This window comes from Zingiber officinale, chromosome 3A (genome assembly GCF_018446385.1).
Source record: "Zingiber officinale cultivar Zhangliang chromosome 3A, Zo_v1.1, whole genome shotgun sequence".
In the NCBI taxonomy this organism is placed as follows: Eukaryota; Viridiplantae; Streptophyta; class Magnoliopsida; order Zingiberales; family Zingiberaceae; genus Zingiber; species Zingiber officinale.
In genome coordinates, this window is record NC_055990.1 from 165,735,348 (window position 1) to 165,760,704 (window position 25,357).

Sequence of the window (25,357 nt, forward strand, 5' to 3'; positions counted from 1 at the left end):
AAAATCTTTGGCTTGATGAAATTTGCTTCAACTTCTTTACCCTCTAGCCTTGTTGCCCCTTCCAGCGATGATTCTGATGAAGAGCAACCTCGCTCTAATACCACTTGTTAAGGTCGAAATGTGCTAGAGGGGGGGGGGGGGAGGGTGAATAGCTCGTCGCGCTCGTCGTTGCTTGCTTCTTGGTGAAGATATGTAGCGGAAAGAACAAGAAACAAAAATATAACGCTAACACAAAGGATTTACTTGGTGTCCACCTCAAAAAGAGGTGATTAATCCAAGGATTCACACACACGAGCACTCTCCATTATGAAAACACTCCTTTACGGTAACTACCGAAGGTGGAGAAGCTTTACAAAACTCTCAATACAAAAAGAAAGAAAGGGAAGTAAATACAAGTAGGATCTTACAAGATTTACAACATAAATCCTAACGCTAGCTTCTTCTTCTTGTGTTGAACGCCTCTTGATCTCGGAAGGACAACAACCCTTGCTCCAAGAATGCTTCAAGAACTGGCATGAGTCTCTGTGGAGAAGTTGCTGTGATCGCGTGAAGAGGAATCGAAGAGCTATGCAGAAAATCACTCGCCAATGGTTATAACCTGCGCAACGGGCGGATCCCAATCGATTGAATTGCTCTCAATCGATTGGGGAGGCTTTGAATTGATCGGTTGATCGATTCAGAGCACCTCTGTGCTATCTGGAAATCGCCTGAATCGATTGACCGATCAATTCAAGGTTGTCCCGTGATTTTCTAGCCTCCCATTCGATCAGTCGATCGATTGGGAGCCTCTAATCGATCGAGTGATCGATTGGGAGGACTTCTGTGTGACGACGTCACCTTTCCAATCGATCAACCGATCGATTGGGAGGTACTTTTGTCGCGACATCTCACCCAATCGGTCAACTGATCGATTGGGCATGAGTCAATCGATCGGTTGATCGATTTGGCCCATTAGTGACTTGCCAAATCAAGTTCAAAGTCCTTAGAACTAACATCCAGTCAACCATGACCTGTTGGAACATCATGTCTAGCATCCGATCACCCTCAATCTACTAGGACTTCCTCACCAAGTGTCCGGTGAATCCCTTTGACCCACTTGGACTCTTTTCTCCTCGTGCCAAGTGTCCGATCAACCTTGACTCACTTGGACTTATCAATACTAGGTGTCCGGTCAACCTTGACCCACCTGAATTTTCACGTGTCTGGCTTCACTTACCAGGATTTCTCTTCTGCCTATCTTTACTCACTAGGACTTCCCATCTGTCTGGTTTCACTCACCAGGACTTTCACCTAGCTTCACTCACTAGGATTTTCCTTCTGCCTAGCTTCACTCACTAGGTCTTCCCATCTGCCTGGCTTCACTCATCAAGACTTTCACCTAGCTTCACTCACTAGGGGTTTCCATCTGTCTTGCTTCACTCACCAGGACTTTCACCTAGCTTCACTCATTAGGATTTTCATACTGCCTGGCTTCACTCACCAGGACTTTCCTACTCAAGTATCCGATCAATCCTTTGACCTACTGGTCAACATTGACCAAAGGGAAATTGCACCAGCAATCTCCCCAAATGGACGATTGCACCTGCAATCTCCATGTATTGTCAAATATCGAAACTCAACATCAAGACTTAAGCTTGAGCCAACTCAAGCCTAGTCAATCTGGTCAACCTTGCCCCAAGGGATATTGCACCAACATTCTTCTTCCTCTTGCACCTTAATCGATCCATAAACTCTAAGCAAGATAGTTATTTATAGAATTTTCCTTCTTTAACAGATTAATCTCTCAAAGTTACAAGTAAATCCAACCAAATATTTATAGGTTAGCTTTCCCAACACTTTACCAACCTTTTATCCTTGTTCTTGACCAACGAGTGCTCTACCGAACCTCCTTCTTCATCTATCCATTCTATCGAACATGATACAGGTAAAGATGATAGATCACTCAACTTAGCCTTGGGACAAAACTACAACCCGGGCAATGCCCAATTATTCACCTCTCTTTTCCTCTTCTTCCCCTATTTCCGTTGGAATCAATTGAAGTCAATTGAAAGTCTTCACTATGTACATGACGATTAGGAATCCATTATGGGGTATTTTGGGTTAAACAGGAGGACAAGAAGATGCCGATTTGGGAATCCAAACTAAACTTCGAATTATCCCAAAGATGAAGGATAAGCAGAGAACACACCAGGCCTTTCTTCAATAGCTATGTCGACTCCTTCAACTGGACTTTGCTATAGCATCTCCTCTTAAGGGGTGTCATCTTTTAGGACAGTGTAGCAAAGGTGGCAACGCTTGCAGAAGGGCTCCGAGAGGGGAGTGAAAGCGCTAGCGAAGTGGCAATAGCCCAATTATTAAGGGATCAGAGGTGATGCCGAGGGAAGCAAGAGAACTACGCATAGGGGTAAAGAAGAAGAAGACCCATCCGAAAGATGAAGGAGAAGCAGAGAATACACCAGGCCTTTCTTCAATAGCTACGCTAACTCCCTCACCTGGACTTTGCTGCGGCATCTCCTCCGGAGGGTGTCATCTTTGAGGACATCACAGCAAAGGTAACGACGCTTGCTAAAGGGCTTCGAGAGAGGAGCAAAAGCCATTAACAAAGCAACAACGGCCTGAGGGAAGCAAGAGAACTGCGCATAGGGTTAAAGAAGAAGAAGACCCATCCACTTCTTCATTGCTCATCTCCTGCTATGGCCAAAAAAAAAACAAATCAATGAGTAGATAAGAAAACAATGAAAAATGGCGAAGAAAACAATGAAAAATGGCGAAAGAGAAAGAAATAATGGAGGAAGAAGATAACCGGGGTAAGAGATTGGAGAGATGCGAACGGAAGCCAAAAGAACGCTAGGGTTAGGAAAAAGAATGTCGCGCGCTAAGTATTTTTAGACGTTCAGCATTTTGTTCAGTGCTAAGGTGCTTTTTACTTCAGCATCTATAAATTTAAAATTTAAAATTATTTTTTAACTTCTTCCAATATATTATGTAGAAGTAATATACTAAAAAAAAAATTAAGGAGTGAAGCTCACATTTTTTTAAATAAGAAGTAAAATATGTATTTTTACTTCTGCAGTATTATTACTGAAATTGTTTATTATATACTATTTCAAAATTAATAATTACCGAAGTAACCTCTTCCCTTTTGGAGAAACTAAAGAAGAAAGGCTACTAAGTGCTCTTCATGATTGACACCATCAAACTGGTAGAGAAGCGTATGAGGGATGTTAAGATGTACAAGAATAGTGTCCGTAATATCATACTCATCAACGGATCAACAAGGATTCTCAAAATTCATCAATTATTAGTAGATTTTGTTGAGTTAATACTAGATCTTTTTTTAGGCTACCACCTGATATTACTTTAAACTCAAGAATGAGTTATTCCAAGTCGGGGTGACTAATACAGGATGATTCAAAGATTATTAATATTATTATTGATTTTTTTTTTCTATTATAGTATTTTTGATTTTTTTTATATTTTTGATAATTCCTATCTTTTTATATTCTTTAGATTTAGGGGTGTTATCTTAAGAATAGTTTATATAAATAAATGTCTAGCTATCTAAGGAATTATTCTTGATTATTAAATAATTTTTATTTTTTAAAACAAAATTAGAGGATGATTATTTTCCCTTCTTACTTTCTTCTCAATTTTCCCTTCTCTTAAATCCTGCCTAATAATTTTTCCAGTTGGCATCGAATTAAGAATATTATTTAAACAAAAATGCTATATATAGTTAATTAAGGGCTTTAATTTATATTGGGGTAATTTATATTTTCCAAATAATGTCAAATTCGTTAACTCCAGCGGGCCGAAGCACTTAGATCGGCTCCGAGTTGGGTCGATTAGAGTGGTTGCCTAATTCAATTGGAGTTTAGAAAGCATACGTTCTTTCATAAAGGTGTTAAAAATAAACTCATACTGTTAATTTGACTGGAATCGATATGTAGAAAATATTTTTGGATTGAAAATTGAAAATTTAAAATTGAGAGTTTTTGGATTGATTTAGTTTTTATCAATTTGGATTGGGATTGATCTAAATTTTGAATTTATGAGTTTTTTTTAAGGAATAAATTAAATTTTATTTAAAAAACTTAGGATGTTTTATCAATATAAATAAATATAAATAATAGAATGTAGTCTAATGAAATAGGGTGAAAATAAAAAAGTATAAAAAAAACTAATAAAAGAGAGTTTTTTTTCCAGATTCGACGAGTTGGACGGATTATACGCCTTATCCGAATTCAATATTTTTTTTATAAATCATATTATCCGAATTATTGATTTAATCATTTGAATTGACATCCCTACCCATCCAAGACATCAATGAGCTTCCCGTTTTGTTAACCACCAACATGCCCTTCACTTTCTCTCTATCCTTTTACACCTTAAATTTATAATTGTAATTAACGCACTCCACATTCTCTCATCTCTCTCCCACTTCCCCCGTCCATCAACACGTCGCTCCTTGTCTCTCCTTCCGTCTGCTATGGCCGCCACCGATGCCTGCGATGACGCCGACTGGGCGAAGGACGCCCTTTGCAATCCCCATCTCGCAGCCGCAGTCATCCTCCACTTTCGTCAGCGGAGCCGGGTTGACCCGGATGTGGCGGGCGATGCGATGCCGTCCACCTCTGCGCCCACGCGGCCTATGGAGTCTGCGCCCACGCGGCCTATGGAGTGGGGAAGGAAGATCAAAAGGTCACGGATGATGAAGATCCCGCGGATCTTCTCAACTTTGAGAGGAGAAGAGGAGACTGCGGAGGTGGCGGCGGACGAGGAGGAGGAGCAGTTGGAAAAGAAGAAGGGAAAGAGGCGGGCGAGTCCACAGTCGCCGCTCGAGGGGTACAGCAGTGCCTCCGCTAGCGGCGGCGACGAAAGGTCGAGGGCTGCAAGGTCCACTGGCGTCAAGGTGATAACACTCCCTCCCTCTTCTTCCGCTTCCCTTCACTTTTTGCTTTTTCATGGACGAAAACACCCTAGCACCGAATTATCCCCGAGGCCGTCTCATCTTCCCCCTCGTTTGATCCTGTATCCAAAATTAAACATTCGATATCTTCTATTATTTTTTTTTGGTCAAGATCTGATATATTCTATAGTTCTACGGTTTTTTTTATGCCCGATAAATTTATGGTCGATTAAGGTTTTCGGAAAAAATAGCGTCGACATCGAATGGTGTGAGTACCTGTTCGTCTTTTTCTTCTGCTATCGAGGGGCATTTCTGTAAATGCATAATCGAATTGGGGGCCGCTTCCGCTCGAGCTTGCTTGCTTGCTTAGGTCGTTGGGATAGCAGAGGGACGTGTCCAAAACAGGCTTAAAATCAAAAGAACACGTTGTTTGGAAGACCTTTTCAGTGATGAACTGAGAAAGCATAAAAAATAATTGTATCCTACCCGTCGCTTATTCCCTCGCTTACCTCAATTGTGATTGGGGAAGAAAAAATAATTTCTGTTTTCCAGTGCGTATGTTTCTTTCGGTTGGCATTTCCCATCCGCCAGTCGATGAACGCTTTTGCTGGCTCGCTTTTGACGCCGTCGGGCTTTTGCTGCAGGTGGTGGCGGCCACGAGCTTGTGTGCACCGGAGTCTTCGACGAATCCAGCCTCGTGCCACGTCCGACGGCCTTCCTCAAAAAAATTGGTACGCAAGCGCAACTGCGCAAGGCCTAAATTAAGTTGTTGCTTGTCCTGTCGGCATGGCTTTGTCTTCTTGTTAATTTGTCGTTTGGTTGAGTGGGCAGACGAAAGTGGAACTGCAGGTTGTGCAGGTATCTCTGCTCGAAGAGAAGGCGAATCTACTCGAGGTCGCTTCTTTTTTCTCTGTTTCAATGAACTTTATGGATGATCTGCTTCTTCATTCGAATTCACAGGTTATTTGTTATATAAAATGATGCAGGAGATGGAAAACTGGCGAAGAACTTTAGAGCAACTGAGGGCGGATAATGACAAGCTACAGGTTACCACTAAAAGCTCATGCCTTTCCGTTTTTTTGGTTTCGTATGTTTTGTTTGTCTGGCTTCTGGATTCCTGTTTCAGTTTTCCGTCTTAATTTAGTGTTTTCTTCTAATTCTATAGCTTTCGAGCTTAATTGTATCTCTAATTCGCCAAAGACGAGATAGATTGCCTTGAGTTCTTGCTATCAACTTAGGCTGACCGATTGAGAGTCACTTAGTTTGGTTCCACTTTGACTTGGTTACTACCAGTTCATACTTTTTTTCTATTTCGGCGTCTAGAAGGGAAGTGATAAGAGTGGCCGAAGGAATCTCTTTCTTGTTTAGACGTTTATTGTGGAGATAAAGAAAAAATGGAGATTAAATGTAACTTAAGTTTAAGGGTAGTTTCTTATCAGGAAGCACCGTATATCCAAATGAAAATCTTCAAGAGAAAACTTATTTGAGCGCAATTGGGTAGCCAAAGTTAAGTTTTAGAGAAGAGATTTTAGTTAGACTTTCAAAAAGAGATAAAAATCTCTTTATCAAATTATTTGGATTCCTTTTCTAAATGAGAAAAATGGCAACCAATTCATAGTGGATGGGAGGGAGATCCGGACTATCTACCCTTCTAACTCCGCCAGTCATTCAAAAACATCAGGAGTTGCGCACGGTTTACGGTGCTCATTTGATTTGCGTCCTTGACTAGTGTGGGGTTGCTGCGCGCGGTTAAGTATGGATTAGTTGGTTGCAGGTTTCTGGGAAATTCTTTGATGGACCAGTTCAGGTCCACCACGGCATCCATATGGACCACTAGAAAACACAAAAACATATTAATGAAGCCCTAGAAATTTACGCGCGTGAGGTTGTAATATGTGCCCCAGAATTTTATTAGCTACATGCCCTAGGTAAGTCTATTGTAAACTATGAATTTAAACTAGCACAACTATATGACTAAAACCGCATCTATCCCTATCGGTTAATTCGATCCTGCCTGTACAGGCACTGCCCCAACCTATCACATTGGGATGGTGGGATCCACACTTAAGTAGTGGGTCCCACCACCTCATTGTGAGAGGTTGGGGCAGTGCCTCTACAGGCAGGGTGAAATTTACCCTATCCCACTGGATGAGAAGTCAATAAATTTTCAATTTTTTACCAGCGTTGGGAGAAAATTTGGACAATTTATAGAAATAAGATGTGTTAGTCTAATTAAAGTATGTCTTGGGAGTCGTACCATATTTTAATGGCTTAATCTAATGACACGTTGGCTAGCTGTCTCCATTTGATAATTTACCCAGCCAGAGTTCTCAGCTCTTTACTCACACAGTTACACTATAGACTGGCTCTGAAGGGAGAGAACAGGAGCGGAAAGAGGAACAAGGAAACCTCTGATCATTTTTTTTCTTACCAGGATAAAAGGATAGAAGCAGTGGGAGAAGGAATGTAAAAAGAAAAATGACACGTGCTTCACCCTTGTGCGCATAGATAGCACACGACCATTCTAGTTCTAGCTGATCACTTCCTATATTTTGCATTTCTAGTCCTACGACTGACTTTTCTAATCGAGTTTGACCTTGCCTACTACTCGACCTCATCTGACGGCTTGACAGTGACTTCCTCTATTCACGGCTTTTCCTCACTGACTTTGATCCTTTATGTTGGACTCAATCTACCTTGACATTGTGTGCCATTGCCATTGACCATGACATCATTCACTACTGACCTTAACCTTGGTCAGAGAGGGTAAAAGTGTTTTTTCTCCATGATTCCATAGAGTAGACATTGGGTTAACTCGGCTTTTGCATGGACGTAATTGGAGCAAAATCACGACGAATCCACTTCTTTACCAGAATTTGTTCAGGTAAATAGGGAAGAGAGCTTTAAAATTTATGCTCTCTCCTCTTCTCTTCCTTCCACAGGAGTAAACATAGCTACCCTAAATTGGGCAGATGCAGATTTGAAACAAATTTGCTTTGTAGAGAGATGAATCTACTCCTTTCTTGGAATTCGGCAATGCAAACCGGGGAGAGAACTTCAAAATTTTTACTCCTCTGCTTCCATGGGAATAAACACAACCTTAATGGATCTTAAAGCGAAGACATGAATTATAGTTGCCTCTTCCGACTCTACAGCCTTGTTCATTATTGCTTCCTATTCTGCTATATTTAACAATGATCACCTTCTGCTATTTTTAACAATGATCACCTTCTTGCAGTTACTCTTCAAGTTAGCTAAGCAACCTGACACTATCCAACAAACTGCAGGAGAGCGCCGGCCTGTCAGCCCTCCGTCTTCTTATCATCCTCGGAGTAAAGATTTCATTCTACTTCCAGACCTCAATGAACCCTTACAGGATTGCCGACTCTAACTTGCTCCAGCACTGAGCTGATAGATTTTTGACACCATTAAGAATTTGCTGCTACGATTTGAAAGAATATGATAATTAAAGTCTGCATAATGTTTAACATAAGATGTCTTCTCTTGAATGTTTGCTTGCTCTGTACGTTCGATTGGATATTAATTATCCCAAACCATTTGCTTGGCACCCATTTAATTGGTATTACTCCTTAATATATATTTCTTGGAGAGTTGGAGAATAACAGAAAAGAATTATCTTTTATTTTTTTCATTTTGGAAATAAATATAAAAATATTTATTTATAGAAATACTAAAAATAAAATAATTATTTATATGAATCAAACGACTTTTTCATCAAAATAAAAGTAGTTTTTTTTCCCGGTTTTAACCTTCTTTTATTCAAACCAAAACATGCATGCTTAAAAAACAAAAGATAGGGCATTAAGTCAAACACTTGGTTGGCCAACGTGTATAATAATTTAATCCCTTGCTTATTGACAAAAAGAAAATACTAGTCAAAGACTCAACGAACAAAGACATTTTTCATTACATTTCTTTGCAGCAAGGTCATTCGGCCGGTGCGACTATTAATCCAACCATGCAATGCAAGGCGTTGAGAGTTGGCTATCCATATCTCTGCTTAATTACGTTTCCCTTTTTTGCGTGCTCCGAAGTCCGAACTGCTTTAATTATATCACTAGGACAAAAGCAGCATATTCAAAACTTATGACTGATCGGATACCTTCCTCATTAATATCTTGCTTACTGCTAATTTTTCCTAATTTGAACCACCAACTTTTATCCTGAATCATTAGTATTTCATTTATTGTCGCAAAGAAAAAAATATGTTGAATTAAGAACAGCATTAAACTTGGAACAAACCATGCAGAATTAATGTTGAAGAAAAACTATCTCGATGTCAGTTAACTTGATGAGCAGCAGAATATTGTAACTGAAAACAACAAATTATGATCTAGTTCTAACTTAGTCCAACTACATTCTTTAGAAAAAACAAGTTAGAGTACTATTAGTTACGGCTCAGGTTCTAATCTTAATTGGTCAAATCCAAGACCTAATCAACTGCAAACAGGCCAAGCAAATTATAGATGAGAGTTAGGGAGGATGATGGTTAGCAGCTCATCTGCAGTACATAAATGATCAAGGGACCTAATGCCAACAACCACAAATTCCAACTCTTTCTCTGAAGCTTATTAATGCAGCTCCTTTAATCTTCTCGCCAAGAAGCTAGATCAATAAGAAGAGAGACACGGCAACGAGTCAGTTCCAGTTTCAGCAATGGAGTCCAAGAACCAGCTTGTGATCATGGAGGAAGAGCCAGAAATCAGCAAGAGCAAGAAGATCAAAGGTGAGAAGAAGGAATACAAATTGATGAGCTACGACGAGCTGCCGGAGTACATGAAGGAGAATGAGTACATAAGGGATCACTACAGGGCTGAGTGGCCTATGAAACATGCACTCCTCAGCCTCTTCTCTTGGCACAATGAAACCCTTAACATCTGGACGTACGTAAGCCCTCGTTCCAGTTCAGTTGGTCATTTCACCCCCATCAAGTGGAATTAAGTATGTTACCTGTGACACTACAGGCATTTGCTGGGATTCATAGCGTTCTTGGGATTAACTTTTATGCATCTCAGTCGTCATGTGCCAGAGGTGGCTGATTTCCTCGGACATCTGACTTGGTTTGTTTCTAATCAATTTAGATGTACTCTTTGTGTCATTATACATGTCTTTCAAAGCTTTAATCAGAAGTTAGTTGGCTGCCTGCAGGTCAATTCATGCAAGTACAGTAGAGAATGTCTCCAGCAATCTGGGAAATTTCTTTGAGGTGAGTTTTTGAAAAAAAAATAATCTCGGCTTATTAAAGGACTCTTTGGACACAAAACAGAACACAGAACAAATTAAAATGGCACCTTTAGTTACTGCAATAAGCATGCTCACTGATTGTTGTGTCGTGAACCACAAATTGTCCATTGATGGCTGATCCATCAATAGCTGCCTAAACAGAAGCCGAACCATTCATATCCACCTCAGAATCACTTGCTCCAATGCCATTAAATAATTTCTTAGGATATATAAGATGATACCAAAAAATAAACAAACAAACAAACAAAACAAATTTTGATTGATGAAACGAAATTTGATTTCGTCGAGGCATAAAATCGTACATGTTGTGAGCAGGAAGCCGCGTCGTTGATTAAGTTGCCGGATTCGACTCCATCAAGCGAATGCCCGGAAGCTGCAGAGGCTGCCCGATGGCCCTTCTTCGTGTTCCTCGGCGGCTCGATGTTCTGCCTGCTGTCGAGCAGCGCGTGCCACCTTCTCTGCTGCCACTCCCACCGCCTCAACCTCTTCCTCCTCCGCATGGACTACGTCGGCATTGCTGTAATGATTGTTGCCTCCTTCTTCCCGCCTATCTACTACGTGTTCCAGTGCGATCCTCACTGGCAGGTCACCTACCTCGTCGCCATATCCGCCATGGGTTTCGTCACGGTCTTCACACTCCTCTCTCCGCAGCTCTCCACAGGCGAGTTCCGGGCCTACCGCGCTCTGCTGTTCTCGGGGATGGGCTTCTTTGGCTTCGTGCCGGCGGTGCACGCGGCCGTCGTGAACTGGGGCGAGCCGCGGCGGAATGTGACTCTGGCTTATGAGGCAGCCATGGCGGCCTCCTACTTGACGGGGACCATCTTCTACGTGACGAGAGTGCCGGAGCGATGGAAACCGGGGCGGTTCGACATCGCCGGACACAGCCACCAGATATTCCACTTGTTCGTGATAGCCGGCGCCGCAGCGCACTACGGCGCGGCCGTCGTCTTCCTGCAGTGGCGCGACCACGTCAGATGCTCGGTGGGCCCCTCCTTGTGACGTCAGCTAGCTCAATTCTGCAGCTCAGTTTGTTTTTTTGTTTAATTAAAAACTATTATTTTTTTTTAAATAAGGTAGACGGCGTTCCCTAGTTCCCTATCCGGTAAATTCAGTGCATTTTATGTATAATCAGAAGCCAAAAAAATATTGTTGCTTCTAGTTTCAGTTGTTGTATTAATAAGTTTTTTCTAAAATAATAAAAAAAACAAATTTTTTTGGAAAAGGATTAACATAATATATATAATTTTTCCATTAATATGCAGTAAGTTAAATGTAGATAGAAAAAGTCAATGGTCGATGGAATGAATATCTTATTTGCTCGTTGTTGATGATGATATGACTCAAATATAGTGTTATCTATCTAAAAACCATGAGCAATGAAGCTGGTTAAAGAAAGATGCACCAAAGTATTGTCAAATTGCACTGCCTTTTATCTTCAGGCATTCGTTTCGAGGGCAGTGCTACAACTTCACTACAAACTTGAAACTACATTTGTGAACTGTGAGAACACTTTAGATGTTGTCGTGCTTTTAGATACGACTCACATCTCGTGGTGTTTCCATTTAGAAGATATTATTCGTCCGTACTTGTAGGAACCTGCGATCAAAACCTTGAAGGAGGTTGAGGCATTCACTCTCTCAAAATCCTTCGGAGCTAGTGACGATCATCAATACTGTCCATTGAAGATTACGTGCACAAAAAACATTCAGTAATCTCTTTGCAGCTGCCGGCTCGATCAAATTCTGGTATCCAGTCTCAGAAATGACAAGGAATGGGATGGATTGGCCAAATGTGACAGATATGGTGGCAAAGAAGCATAGGCTGCTGGTCAGATGCTTCAAAGGAAGCTAGTGAGGGTATTGCCTTTCAGTGGTGGTGCATATGTTGGAGAATGAACGTACGTAAGTTTTCTGAGAGTTTTTGCCAAATTAGTTTCGACCATCATTTTATTTGGTGGGCTCTTGACATTAACACCATGAACATTAGATGGCCAATAGTTAATTATCTGATAGTATAAATCCAAGCTCGCCCACAGCAGAAGAAGCATATATGGCAATCAAATCCAGTAATCACTCTTCCATGTTCTTTCTTTGGCTTCTCAATCCTCCTTTCTTCGTGTTCAGATACAAAAAAATTCAAGATCACCGTAAACAATTAGTGCTTGATTGGAGAATGGTTTCACTGTTATAACATAAGCAATTAGACCGTGATGAATCTGTTTTAACAAAACTATAATTAACACATGCCACGGTTTGTCCTTGACAAAGTTGCTTCTGTTATAAACATCTAAACAAGGGAGGGAGATCAAAATGGAGTTACTGACCTTCATAAAATCAAATATTAATTCAGTAGGAAAAGCAATACTGAAAATCAGGAATGGTTGTGGTTGAACTGAAAGGAAACACATAAGTAGAAGAGCCAATTTACGACATGCCAAATATTTTCGGTGAAAACCTTAGAACACTAGATATAACTAGATCGTGTGGCTTATTGTATATTTGAAATTAGATCAACATATATCTAGTATAACAATGATATTCCTTAAACAAAGGTTACTTTAGTTATGCACCTCAATGAGTGATCATGAATAACAAACACACTGGTGAAAGATTTCACCTGAAAAACTAGATTTACCACAAATAATAGTTTCAGGATAATATCAGGATTCAGGTACATGTTGCCACTGTACAAAGAAGAATAGGAGCAGATCTGAAACATGCTACTCCATATCTGGTTTGGTAAGATTCAATCCTCAAACCCTAATGCAGCTCAAATTACATAGATTAAGATGAAAAACAAAAGTGCATATAATTGTGAGGCAAACCTAAGAAGCTGGAGAATGAGGAAGCAGAAAAAGAGGTTCCTTTTTTCCGGCAGGGTAGTGAGGATCAAAATGTCAGAGGCGGAGAACTGTGTCGTGAATGTAATCCTCAGGAGGCGGAAGCTGGTTGAGATCAAACGGCATCAGCCGCCAGAACTCCAACGACGAGGTATCACCATCGTCCACAACAGAGGCAGACGATCCGCAATCGCTGCGGCAGTCCACTTCTTCAGGGAGGTCGAGCCGGGGCGGCGGATCCGCCAGCCTCCTGGCAGTCGAAGGGCATGTGCGGGAGGGAACCCGAGGCCCGCTGAATGATTGCAGTGTACTGCTGTGACTGCTGGACATCGGGCGCTGCGGTGGGGGAAGGCGGTGGTGGGAGGGGAAGTTGGTCTTGGCGTCAGGGCCACGGAGGGCGATAGCGGCGGCGTCGTAGGCGCGGGCCGCAGCCTCGGCGGAATCGAAGGTACCGAGCCAAATCCTGGACTTTTTCCAGGGGTCTCGGATCTCGGCGGCGAAGCGACCCCAAGGCCGCTTCCTGACGCCGCGGTACCGCGTGGGGACGGCCAGCTCGACTGCGACCTCCGCAGGCGTCGCTGCCACGGCTGAGCGCTTCCGCATAGGAAGAGAGTTAGCGAAGGGGGGAGGAGAAGGAAGAAAGCGAAACCAAAACTCTTCTCTTTCACAAATTTTGTTCCTCCCCTGCTTTATGCAACCCTAGATCGATAACGCGAAGAAGAAGACGCAATTAAAAAGAAAAAAAACTCTCTCTCTCTCTCTGAGCACCTTCGATTATTTTAATTTTTTGGTAAAAAATAAAAATAAAAATATTGACAGACAGGCGTAGAAACGGAGAAGAAAGCATAGAGATAACAAAATACAGGGATGTTAACAATCATGATATATATATATACCTGCGTATTTTATACGAGCCACGATGAACAACATTTTACTTGGAAGATGCAAAATCTAAATTTTTTAATTTCTTCCATCACAACAATTATCTTCTCCTTCCTACATATAAAATAATAAATAATGATGATTTATATAAATCGTGATATTGATTTCTAGAAATAAATATCATCTTGGTATTAGTTTATGACGTCGGTGTTAATTTTTATAAATAAGCATCAAGTGGTGTTAATTTTTACAATCATCACTGGTGCTGGTTAATAAAAATCAGTGCTAAGTGGTGTATCAAGACTACAAATCAACACTACCTTGATGATAGTTTATAGAAGCCAATGTTGGTTTGTAGCTTTGGTGCACCTATTAATGCTGATTTTTACAAACCAACACTAAAATTAAATGGTGCTGGTTGGTAACCTTGGTGTTGGTTTGTAGAAATCAACATAACCTTGATGTTGATTTCTACAAACTAGCACCAAGGTTAAGTAGTACGAATTTGTAGTCTTGTTGATGATGTTGATTTTTACGAGCCAACACACCTTGGTTCATAAACTAGCACCAAGACCAGCACCTTTGGTGTTGATTTTTAAAAACCAACACTAAGATGGTGTTAGTTTTTAAAGAATAACACCACAATGGTAGTTGTGCATGTTGCATACAATTAAAGGAGAGAATTAATTTGTTACATAAAGATGAGATTTGAGAGGGATTAAAAAAATTTGGTCAAAGTCGCGTCAGGTGATCGGATGTCGTCCACTACTGCTCGCATATATATAAGAAGTTTACGTTGGGCGCAAGCGCTGTGCGCACCTGTACCCGCCCAACATAAACTTTTTTTCTTGTTTATTTTTTTTAAGTAATCAATTATGTCAATTAAATTTTGCCTTTAAGGTTTAGTGGTTGAGTTATAGTATTAAGCGCAGAAAAAAATAAAATGGAAAAAAAAAAACCTACACACTCCCATAGGTGGTAGGTGTGGGCGGCTCTTGCAATTAGTGAAATGTTAATTTTTTTTTTTGTTTATTTCTTTTTAAGCTTCCGGTTTTGACAATAAAATTTTACGTTAGAGTTTAGGAGTTAGATCATAGTATTATAAAAAATCAAATTGAAAAGAAATTTTAGGTACTCATGAGATATGTGTAGGGTCAAGTATGCAAGATAACATCTATATATACATATAATTTTGATATGTTGTGCACCTTATTTCTGCGCTTGCATTGCATGACTGAGTGAAAGTGATCTGAGCATCTCGAGTGAGTCAGAGTCGGAACACCCTAAAGTGATCTGGCACCTTGAGTGAGTAAGTGTCGGGGCGCCCGAATCATTTCTTAGCACCCAGACTCTCAATCGTACAGTAGAGGTGCGCACAAGGCGGTGCACTATATATATATGAGTTTTGATATTCTGTACTTAAGCCGCACACCTTGTAAACACTCTAAATTTTTTTTTTTTTGAATTTTTTTTTGTGCTTATATCCTAAATGGCATATCCACAAGCAAAAAAAAAATAATAAAACAAAAAAAAAATGCATTGTTGCCCACGGTGTCTGCTCACCGTGGGTGAGTATATATATGCTACTAGCTTACTTTACGCTGCACACTCGTGTGCACCAAGTGTAATTTTTTTTTAAGTTTAGAATTTAGGATTTAGGGTATAGTATTTAGATTAAAATAAGTTAAAAAAATACATAGTATGTTACCCTGCCCACCCCTCCATGCACGCCTCCGTGCACGTGTGAGGGGAGCTGCCCACGTGGTAGTTGGCAGTCAACGTTGTCGCGTGGGCAGCTCCCCTCAGGTATGCACGGAGGTGTGCGCCTGGGCAGACAGGATATATATAGAGAGAGAGAAAAAAAAAAAAGATACATGCCCTATGTGTACATGGGGTGTGCATGACTAAGGGCGCCTACCCACATGGCAAGAGTACTAAGAATAGAATGTTGCGGAGTTCATCTGCGACAATATTTTTTTATAATTTTTTTGTATACTTTTTTAGCTTGTGATATATTATTTAGGGTTTTATCTTTAGGATTTAAAGATTGAGTTATAATATTAAGCATAACAAATTTTCAGACCAAATTTCTTTAAAGATATGTATGGGATGTGCCGCACTGCCGCTTAAGATATGTAGAGTATCACCCCTCTATATACAAAGAGAGGAGAATGTTATCCTACACACTTATCCCTGAATGATGTTAATATTTTTTTAGGGTCTAAGGTTTTGAGTTTTAGGTATAATATTTAAATTAAAGAAGAGAAAATGAAAAAAAAAAGAAGGTATAATATACACGCCACTTGTTATCTTGGGTGAATTTTTTAAAGTTTCTAATTATATTAATAAGATTTTATTTTTACAAGTTAGGGATTGTGTTATAATATTACGTATATACTTAATTAGTCCAAAGGCCTTTGAATAGAATGTAAACTGAGTGATGGAAAGACATTTTTAACTTTTCTAACTCTTCTCCGTTGTACAATTTTAAAATTGTAGAGATATAATGCGAGTCTCCCACAGAAATTGCAATACGTGTTTGTTTTATATATAAAAAATTGCATTCATAAAACTTGCAAAACTATATATATATATATATCACAGAAATTACAATACATGTTTGTTTTATATATAAAAAATTACATTCATAAAACTTGCAAAACTATATATATATATAAATGTTATATATATATATATATATATATATATATATATATATATATATATATATATATATATATATAAATTTCTCTCAACGTCTGATATCTTCTATCAAATAAATGTTGTTTAGTATCTTCTATCCAACTAAATGAACCTTACAAAAATATTTTTGCTATCATAGCACCTAGAAATGATAGCAAAAATGCAGAAAGTTTTTTTTTTCAGCCTCCAAATTGTCTTCACAATGGGATTTTCAAAACCGACCCTAACATTTAAGGAATGTAAATGAGCCAAGCCGTTCATGAGTTATTCGAAACTCGATTCGATAAAAATTCATTTGAACTCGTTTAATGAGGCTCATTAAGATAAACAAACCAAGTTCAAGTTTCACAATATTCGGCTCGTTAGCTCATGAACATGTTCGTTAAGCTCATAAATTAATTTTTAAATAAAAATAATAATAGTTTTGATATTGAATTTATAGATTTTACACTCTACTTAGGAAAAACATAGACAAATATATTAAATTTATTTATTAGAATAAAATTATAAATTTTAACAAAAATATTATAATTTTTTTAAAATATATAATTTAGTTTTTAATGAATATTTAAATTTATAATTTATATTTATTAAGTTCTTTTAGACTTGATAAAAGTTCGAATAAGCTTATGAGCCATGAATATATTCGTTAAATAAAGTTCGAGCTCGGCTCGATTATAAACGAGCAAAACTCAAACATCAAAGAGTTTGGCTCGGCTCGACTTGATTACACTCCTACTAACATTTAGTGTGCACTACGCAGTAATTAACCAATTAATATAATCTTACGGGAAGAAAATATCCAGAGTGTTGCATGACGCTAAGAAGGAAAAATAGAAATAGATTTAACTCTAATAATCAATTTTATAATGTAATCAAGATTATATTATAAAATTAATTATTTCATTTGATAACATTTTAAAACGATAATATAATATAATATAATATAATCTAAATAAGGTGATAAAAATTTATAATCTAATTATATTCTAAGTTTTTCCTTATGTTTTTTTTTTTTATCTTCGCCTCCTTCTCTTCTTCCTTTGCATTCCTCTGCGTGCCCCCAGGGCTATGGTGTAGCGGTTAGATATTCAGGTTGTTACCCAGATATCCGCGGTTCGAGCCCCAGTTATGATGAATTTGTAGAAATTTTTTCTCCAAATGGGGTATGTAACTAAAGCATGATGAGCTCTTGGGTTGCTTGCTACGAGCGTTTCCCGATTTACCCTGGTGGTCGGTGGGAAACTTCTGTGGGGTCGGATCGGCCGGACCTGTCATCCCAGACTCGACGTTATCCAGTCTGATTAATCATTTTTTTTATATATGTTTTACTTGGCCAACATCTTTCTCTCGACCACCTCTTGCCCCACTTTCACCTCTGACAACTCCTTTTCCACCCACCTCTCCTCGACCAACTCCTATAATTAGACGAGAAAGAGATTATTTCCTCCTCCACCAGTGACCTCACCGGAAATCGCGACCAACTTGCAGCACATTGTGTTTGACATTGCTACCTCCACAAGCTCTGGGAGCGCCGTAGAGAGTACATCAAGCTATGGCGGCACCCTCGCCAAATGCACTAGTTTGTGTGGCTCGACTAACGCATCAAGGACCAACTCTCATGCCGCCTCTAGCACAGCTGTCAGCTGCGCTCCACCGCCTCTTTGACGGCCTCGCCAGTCTCGACCTCGCTGACCTCATGCAGTAATCCATCTGCTATGAGGCCAACAGGTTGTGGATAGTGTCCGTCACATGGGGATTCTCTGTGCTAGTGTTGCAGGGAGTGAACTCGCTGTGGGAGATGGAGATGCTAGTACAAACCTTTAAGTACTTCAAGTTGATTTTGATGTGATCAACCATGCATGTTAAGTTAGATTATATACATTTGATGCTTTGTGTCTAAGTGTGTAAGGACTTAGGAACACAATAAGTCGAGCAAAAGACCTAGTTAACGAGAAAGATGGCAAGGGAAGCAGTCAACAGGCTCGATGCATTTGAGGAACGAGGTGCTGCGGAGTACATTGGCGAATGAGAAGGATGCGCGCAATGCTTTCAAGGGACAAGAAGCCGAAGTGGAAGACTGCTCGAGGAGAAGAAAGGAGTTTGGGTTCGGGTGAGCTTAACTTTGGATGACCAGAGAATCACCCAAGCAACTAGAGCAGAAGCTGGACAAGTCAACATGAAGTTGACCTGTTTGGTTGTACAAGCGTCTAGACCAAATCCAGGTGCCCAAACCAACCAGGCACAACACAGGCGTCTCATCGAGACATTTCTACGGATGACATTCAGAGTCCGCATCAACAACACTAGGCATCCGGGTATCGAAAAAGTTTATCATCAACGATTGAAGAGCCGTTGTGAAACAGATAATGAGCACCACTGGGGCGCTCAGACTTGCTTCAGGCACCCAGAGCTGTCATGTCAGCCAACAGACAAATTCCACCAATAGGCTATAAATAGAGTCATGGTCCTAGGAGTAAGAACAACCCTTGTTTCTATTATTTACTGCTTTCCAATTTTTTGTACTTAATGTTGGTGCGAGAAGCATCCGACGATCGAACCCTAGTTTTGATGATGGCAAAGGAATTCAAAGTTAAGGTTATTTGTTATCTAATATACTAAATGAGTCTGCAAGAAAGTCCTAACTGCGGTTAGGCAGGTGAAAAACTCTAAGGGGTGGTAACATTATGTCATAGGGGGTGATAACCCTAGGTGAAGGAAAACCCTAAGGGGCGACAACCTTAGGTCATAGGGGGTGGTAACTCTAGCCGGTGGAAATCCTAAGGAGGGGTAACCTTAATTAGGTCCTAGGGGGTGGGTAACCCTAGGTGGCGAAAAACTCTAGGAGGTGGTAACCCTAGGTCCTAGGGGGTGATAACCCTAGGCGAAAAGTCCAGTCGGTCTGGAGGACCGGATTGACATTAGGTATACTCTCCTGAGTGGAGTAGGTGAGGACATGTTCCTCGGAAGAGGGAACAGTAGGCGTCAGTTTGACCTAGGATTTCCGGTCAGAAATCCGAAGTCAGAACCGGACAGTCCAGAGACTATCAAATACTTCTTTTATTGGATTTATATGTGTGCTAACTTTGTCTAGCAGGGTATGTGGTTGTTTTGTGGACTAACACATCTTGCAGGGACGAAAAAGACACTTTTACCTCGGATGAACAGTACCTGAGGCGCCCTCCATGGAGCTTGGAGGCGCCTCGGGTGCAAGGCAGAAGTTGGCTGTGCAGAGGGGCTGGAGGCGCCTCCATGGGACTTGGAGGTGCCCTGGATGCTGGCTTGGAGGCGCCTCGGAGTGACGATGGAGGCGCCCTCAGGTGGATAAGCGGCAGCGACCCGAAGTTCATCGCAGCACAGAAAGCGGGATAAGCTTTCATGTTTGAGGCGCCTCCATGAGGGGTTTGAGGCGCCTCCAACTGCCTATTTAAGAAGATCTCGACCAGCACCTCACAAGATCAACCTTTAAGAGATCAATCTTTTTCATGCTGCTCAATAGACGATCCAGAAAAGCTGTAGCAAGTCCCTGACGACCAGGAGCCTCAAACTTAAAGTTTTTGTTGGCGGTATAAGTTTTATTACAGCTTTTAATTATACTTAATTTGTAAACCTTTTTCGAAATTATAATTGTTGCCCAACATAAACGCTCAATGAGCGTGGGCCTTGGAGTAGGAGTCGGCCAAGGCTCCGAACCAAGTAAATCTTGGTGTCATTGTGTCTTGCTTTTATTTTCTATTCCGCTGTTTTACTCTTGTCGATTTTCAAATCCAAAACGCGTGAAAGCCATGAGCACTATTCACACACCCCCCTCTAGCGCTTCTCGATCCAACACTTAATTGTTGTAAGAGGCTACTCCGCTAAAAGGAGATTTTTAATGGAGCTTTTAAAGTCTTAGACTAACATTCTCCCCAGTTGTAACTAATTAAATTGTTCTTGTCTCTTACTATTATTTTATGCTTTTATTTCTGTTTAATTAATGTGTATTGTCTTTGCTTAAAAGAAAATAAAAGATAGTTAAGTCTAACTTGTAGAAGACTATTCACCCTCTCTAGCTGACCTCATTGGGACCAATAATTGGTATCAGAGTGAGATACACTTTAAAAGGACTAACCACTATCTAAAGCAACTTATGGTTGGACCAAGCATCTACCCACCAATGTTTAACGGGAGTTCGGGTTTTGGAAGCGATGTATGGAGGTATTTTTTTTAAATCGATTTCAATATTTTACTAACAATTTAATATGATTTTGAAGTGCCCAAAAGTAAAGATGGAAAGAACTCGAGAAGCCGTATTTGGGCTAACAAGGAGCACGACAAATTTATAGTAAATGGTAAGACTAAGTTTCATCTTCTAAATGTGCTACCTACTCAAGAATTTGAAAGAATTGGCACTTACGAATCTACCAAAGAATTTTGGAAAAAATTCTTGGAACTCCACGAAGAGCCAAAAAAGGCAGAATCCAACTCCTTGATGGATATCATTTCGGCTTCAAAAGAGTCTAAAATTGAAGAGATTGCCAAAACATCACTAATAGTCGAATACCTACCTGAAGACGATGAAAGCACATCCGAGATGAGCAACGATAAAGGGAGAGCTTCGAATGATAAGTCTGACATGGTAAATGAGGTACATAACCTCTTCTCTGATGTGGCAAAAGGCGATTCGCTCGCCCCCAGCGCCCCGCCAACTCGTCCCTAGGTCAACACGGAGGAGGTAAATCACGGGTGGCTACTAGCCATTAGTGCAAATGGCCAAGACATAGGAGAGGTTATGCTCGGTCACGTCGAGTTTCGACCCCAAGACCTCATGTGGCAACACCCCATGCCTTAACCATCGCACCGCCCCGAGGGAACACATAACCTCTTCTCTGAACAATTATATGAAGTTGTACAAATGATAAGTAGATCCTTATGTAAAAATAAAACCAAATACATAAAATCAAAGAAAGACTATCAATGTCAGTTAGAAGATTTTGACAAAATCAAAAATCAAAATGTAAAATTATAAGAGCAAAAAGAATTATTAAAAAAGAATAGTGCATGCTCGAATTTTACATTAATTTTAAAATATTTAGAAATAATGGAGGACTAACTTGGTATATTAGGAATCATAGGAGATAAATTATAAAAGTAAATAAAAATTTATTTCTAAAAAGTATTTGATAAATTCAATGGGTAGGACTTATTTTGGATTTCTAAATTATGCTTAATCTCAATTAAATTAATTTTTATGAATGCTTCAAATATAAATTTAACTTAGTTTTAATATTGCTTGTAAAATTTAATTGTTGCATATACTTACTGTTCATAATTTGGGTTGAAATTTCTTTTTGTGCAAAATAAAATCATTATCTATTCACGGAAATATTTTCTAAATTTTTTGTTTATTATGTTTATTTTTAAAATTCTTCTTTTGAAAAATGAGTTTTGATGATTAAAAATATTTTAAAATTATTTTTTCAAAAACATAATTCTTTTGTAATCATAAGTTATATTTTTAGTTTGAGTAAAAAATTTTAGAATTTTTTTTTGATAAATTTATGATTTTTTATAAATTTTTTATTGAAAAATGTAATTTAATTTTTTTTTCATAGATTAATTTTGAAAAACCTAACTTCGTAAAAAATTACCATTGTATTTTGAATATTTAGAAAAATCAGCCTACTAGAAAATCATTTTTAAATATTTAATTTAGAAAAGATTTTAGATGTTCAACATAATTTTCATGGTTAAAATAAAAAATATTTTACATTTAAAATTTTTATAATAATTTCAAATTATTATGATTATTATTGACAAAAAAAATCAAGCTTTTTCAACTCCGTAAAATATTTTTTAAATTATTTTTTGAAACTTCTGATTAATTGATTAAAAATAATTCTTTTTTAAATTTAATTTTCGTAAAAAGGTATATAACTGATTATTCTGTCTTACATCCTTAGAAAAAATTTCAATATTTTTTTTACTATTTTCTTTCTATTTTTCTTTTTTATTTTAATGGGATCAAAGGAGGACAATTGGATATTAAGTTTAGAAGAAGTATAGATTTTAAGATTTTATTGTATTTAATTGCATAATTACTTACTTTATTATTTGTTTTACCCTAATTTAATTTAGATTGATACACATCAAAAAGAAGAAGATTATAAGTACTCCAAGTTGGTTTTGATGTGATCAACCAGGTTAAGTTACGCTCTTTGTATTGGATGTCTTGTGTCTAAGTGTGCATGGACTTAGAAACACAAGAAGTTGAGCAGAAGACATAGCTAGAGAGAAGGATGACACGGGAAGCAAGTTGACGGGCTTGGTGCATCTGAGGGACGAAGTGTTGCGGAAGAGTACACAATGGATGAGAAGGACACGCGTGACGCTTCCGAGGGACAAGAAGTCGGTGCGGAAGACTGCTCGAAGAGAAGGCTAGAGTTGGGTTCGGCATGAACTCAACTATGGATGATCAGAGAATCATCCAAGCAACTGAAGCAAAAGCCGGACAAGTCAACTCGAAGTTGACTTATCCAGGTGCCTGGACCAAGTCTAGGCGCTTGGACTCTAGGTGCTCGGACCAGCCTAGTACATCACAAGCACCTCATCGAGACGTTGTTGTGGATGACGTTCGGAGTTCACATCAGCAACACTCCAGGCGTCCGGACTGGGTCTAGGCACTAGGGTACTGAAAAAGTTTATCATCAAGTCATTGAAGAGTCGTTGCAAAGCAGATAAGGTGCACCGCTGGAGGTGCTTGGACCTGCTCTAGGTGCCCTAATCCGCCACATCAACCAACGGACAAATTCAATTAGTAGACTATAAATAGAGCCCTGGTCCTAATTGTTAAGAACGACATTCGTTTATATTGTTTACTGTTTTCTAATTTTCTGTACTTAATTGTTGTACGAGGCTACTCTGTCAGAAGAAATTTTTAGTGAAGCTTTTAAAGTCTTAGACTAACAACCTTCCTGATTATAACTAAATAAATTATTCTTGTCTCTTACTATTATTTCATGCTTTTATTTCTATTTAATTAATGTGTATTGTCTTTGCTTAAAAGAAAGCAAAAGATAGTTAAGACTAACTAGCAAGACGTTATTCACCCCGTCTAATCGACCTCATTGGAACCAACAAGACATTTCTCAATTGGTATCGTCGTGTCAACTACACCGCCTATGCCTTCAACACTCATCCTGTGGCGCGTCACCCCTACCAGCATCCCTTCGTCAACTATCTCTCAACCTCTCGCTATGATAGAGCTCGTCAGACCACTGTAATAATGTACGACCAACATCGTGACAAGCGGCAAGCATACCGGTGGAAGATTCCAAACCCCTCTTTGCTAGTGGGCCGATCACGTCGACACGTCATCATCTACAAGAAGTGTGAACCTGGCCTTTAGGATAGAGTACTTAATATAATTAATACCTTTGAACTTTATTCCTGGTAAAAATAATAGACATCAGATTAAAGAATGTAATCAGTTTTGTAATATATATATATATATAGAGAGAGAGAATACCAAGTATAGTATACCAAGCATAGTAAGTAATATTAATTATATTACATTATAAATTTTATTAAATTAGAAACTTAAACATTACTCCTAATATATTTTTAACATTTCAACTCAAATTTAACTTACAAATAAATAATCAAAATATGCATTAATTAACATAATTAGTTCTGACGACAAATAAGGGCATCCACAACACATCAACGCCGACATGGACACCTTTTTCAGCACTGTAGTATTAACGCGTTCAAATTTTTGAACGTGTTAATTCTACAAATTCAATTAAAAAAATAAAAAATAAGTATTAACGATTGCGTATGTTAAAAGTATTACGGATGCTCTAAGAAGAAATAGAATTCAAATTAACAAGGCACAGTAATCATCAGCAAATAAATAATCATGCGTTCCCAACTTAAAACTCATTGATCGTCAAATTATCCTATCAGATATCAATACACCTCTTCCCGCTTAAATTTCTAGATAAGAGTGTAAACATACTGTTCCATACAGATACTTACGATTGATTGACAATTATCTTCCAAAATTCAACAACCTACTATTCGAACTATAATTAGCCTAGATTTGTCCCCAGGATCATAGTGTTACAGTAAGATATTCAGGTTGTCACTCAGGTACCTGTGGTTCGAACCCCAATTACGGTGTATTTGTAGGAATTTTTCCCTCAAATGAAGGGTGTAATCAAAAGATACTGGAGTTCTAGGCTGGCCATCGCGTGCACTTTCCGATTTACCTTAGTGATGGATGGAAAACTTCCGTGGGACTTGGCCGATCATCCAGGGATACTCAACGAGGCTAATTAGAATTATCATTTTTTTTTACAATTGCCCTAGATTCGCTCCCGAAACTATAGTGCAATAACAGATCATTCATATTATCATCCAAGTACTTACGATTGAATCATCAACTATGACGAATTTGTAGATTTTTTTTTTAAATATGATACGTAATTAAAGGATGCTGAGCTTTTGAACCACCTATCCTGATTTATTGTGTGGTCGATAGAAAAATTTTATAAGACTGGATTGGTCATCGTCACCTCCAAGACTAGTTGAATTTATTATTTTTTTTACAATTGCCCTAGATTTTGAGTCCCGTAAATTTTTAAAATTTTAGAACTTTTTGGAAGAGAGGGAGAGACAATTATCTAAACGTTGTATAAATGCTTATTATATTTTAGGAGATTTTTCCTCCAATAAAAAATAGATTTAAAAATGATAATCATCTCGATGAACTTTGA

At 38.9% G+C, this 25,357-nt stretch overlaps 3 protein-coding genes across 3 annotated transcripts; 2 read left to right on the forward strand and 1 right to left on the reverse strand.

Annotated features, from left to right (window-relative positions):
- The first annotated feature begins 4,395 nt into the window (after positions 1–4,395).
- On the forward strand, positions 4,396–8,486 carry LOC122053427. The gene is made up of 5 exons (XM_042615477.1): positions 4,396–4,912; positions 5,554–5,640; positions 5,741–5,803; positions 5,896–5,955; positions 8,148–8,486. The coding sequence occupies exons 1-5, from the start codon at positions 4,490–4,492 to the stop codon at positions 8,298–8,300; spliced, it is 786 nt and encodes a 261-aa protein (XP_042471411.1). The 5' UTR covers positions 4,396–4,489; the 3' UTR covers positions 8,301–8,486.
- A 782-nt stretch (positions 8,487–9,268) lies between these two features.
- LOC122054246 (heptahelical transmembrane protein ADIPOR1-like) lies at positions 9,269–11,307 on the forward strand. The gene is made up of 4 exons (XM_042616054.1): positions 9,269–9,813; positions 9,895–9,990; positions 10,079–10,136; positions 10,490–11,307. The coding sequence occupies exons 1-4, from the start codon at positions 9,587–9,589 to the stop codon at positions 11,171–11,173; spliced, it is 1,065 nt and encodes a 354-aa protein (XP_042471988.1). The 5' UTR covers positions 9,269–9,586; the 3' UTR covers positions 11,174–11,307.
- A 1,496-nt stretch (positions 11,308–12,803) lies between these two features.
- LOC122053428 (ethylene-responsive transcription factor 3-like) lies at positions 12,804–13,773 on the reverse strand. The gene has a single exon (XM_042615479.1). It carries the CDS (start codon positions 13,614–13,616, stop codon positions 13,071–13,073), a length of 546 nt encoding a protein of 181 aa, XP_042471413.1. The 5' UTR covers positions 13,617–13,773; the 3' UTR covers positions 12,804–13,070.
- Positions 13,774–25,357: the final 11,584 nt, after the last annotated feature.

Excerpts from the sequence above, each read along its gene's own strand:
- LOC122053427 (XM_042615477.1), top strand. The coding sequence starts at position 4,490 with ATGGCCGCCACCGATGCCTGCGATGACGCCGACTGGGCGAAGGACGCC. Across the intron at positions 4,913-5,553 it reads CAAGGTCCACTGGCGTCAAG|GTGGTGGCGGCCACGAGCTT; the intron begins GTGATAACACTC and ends CTTTTGCTGCAG. Across the intron at positions 5,956-8,147 it reads CGGATAATGACAAGCTACAG|TTACTCTTCAAGTTAGCTAA; the intron begins GTTACCACTAAA and ends ACCTTCTTGCAG.
- LOC122054246 (XM_042616054.1), top strand. The coding sequence starts at position 9,587 with ATGGAGTCCAAGAACCAGCTTGTGATCATGGAGGAAGAGCCAGAAATC. Across the intron at positions 9,991-10,078 it reads TTCCTCGGACATCTGACTTG|GTCAATTCATGCAAGTACAG; the intron begins GTTTGTTTCTAA and ends GGCTGCCTGCAG. Across the intron at positions 10,137-10,489 it reads ATCTGGGAAATTTCTTTGAG|GAAGCCGCGTCGTTGATTAA; the intron begins GTGAGTTTTTGA and ends TGTTGTGAGCAG.
- LOC122053428 (XM_042615479.1), bottom strand. The coding sequence starts at position 13,616 with ATGCGGAAGCGCTCAGCCGTGGCAGCGACGCCTGCGGAGGTCGCAGTC.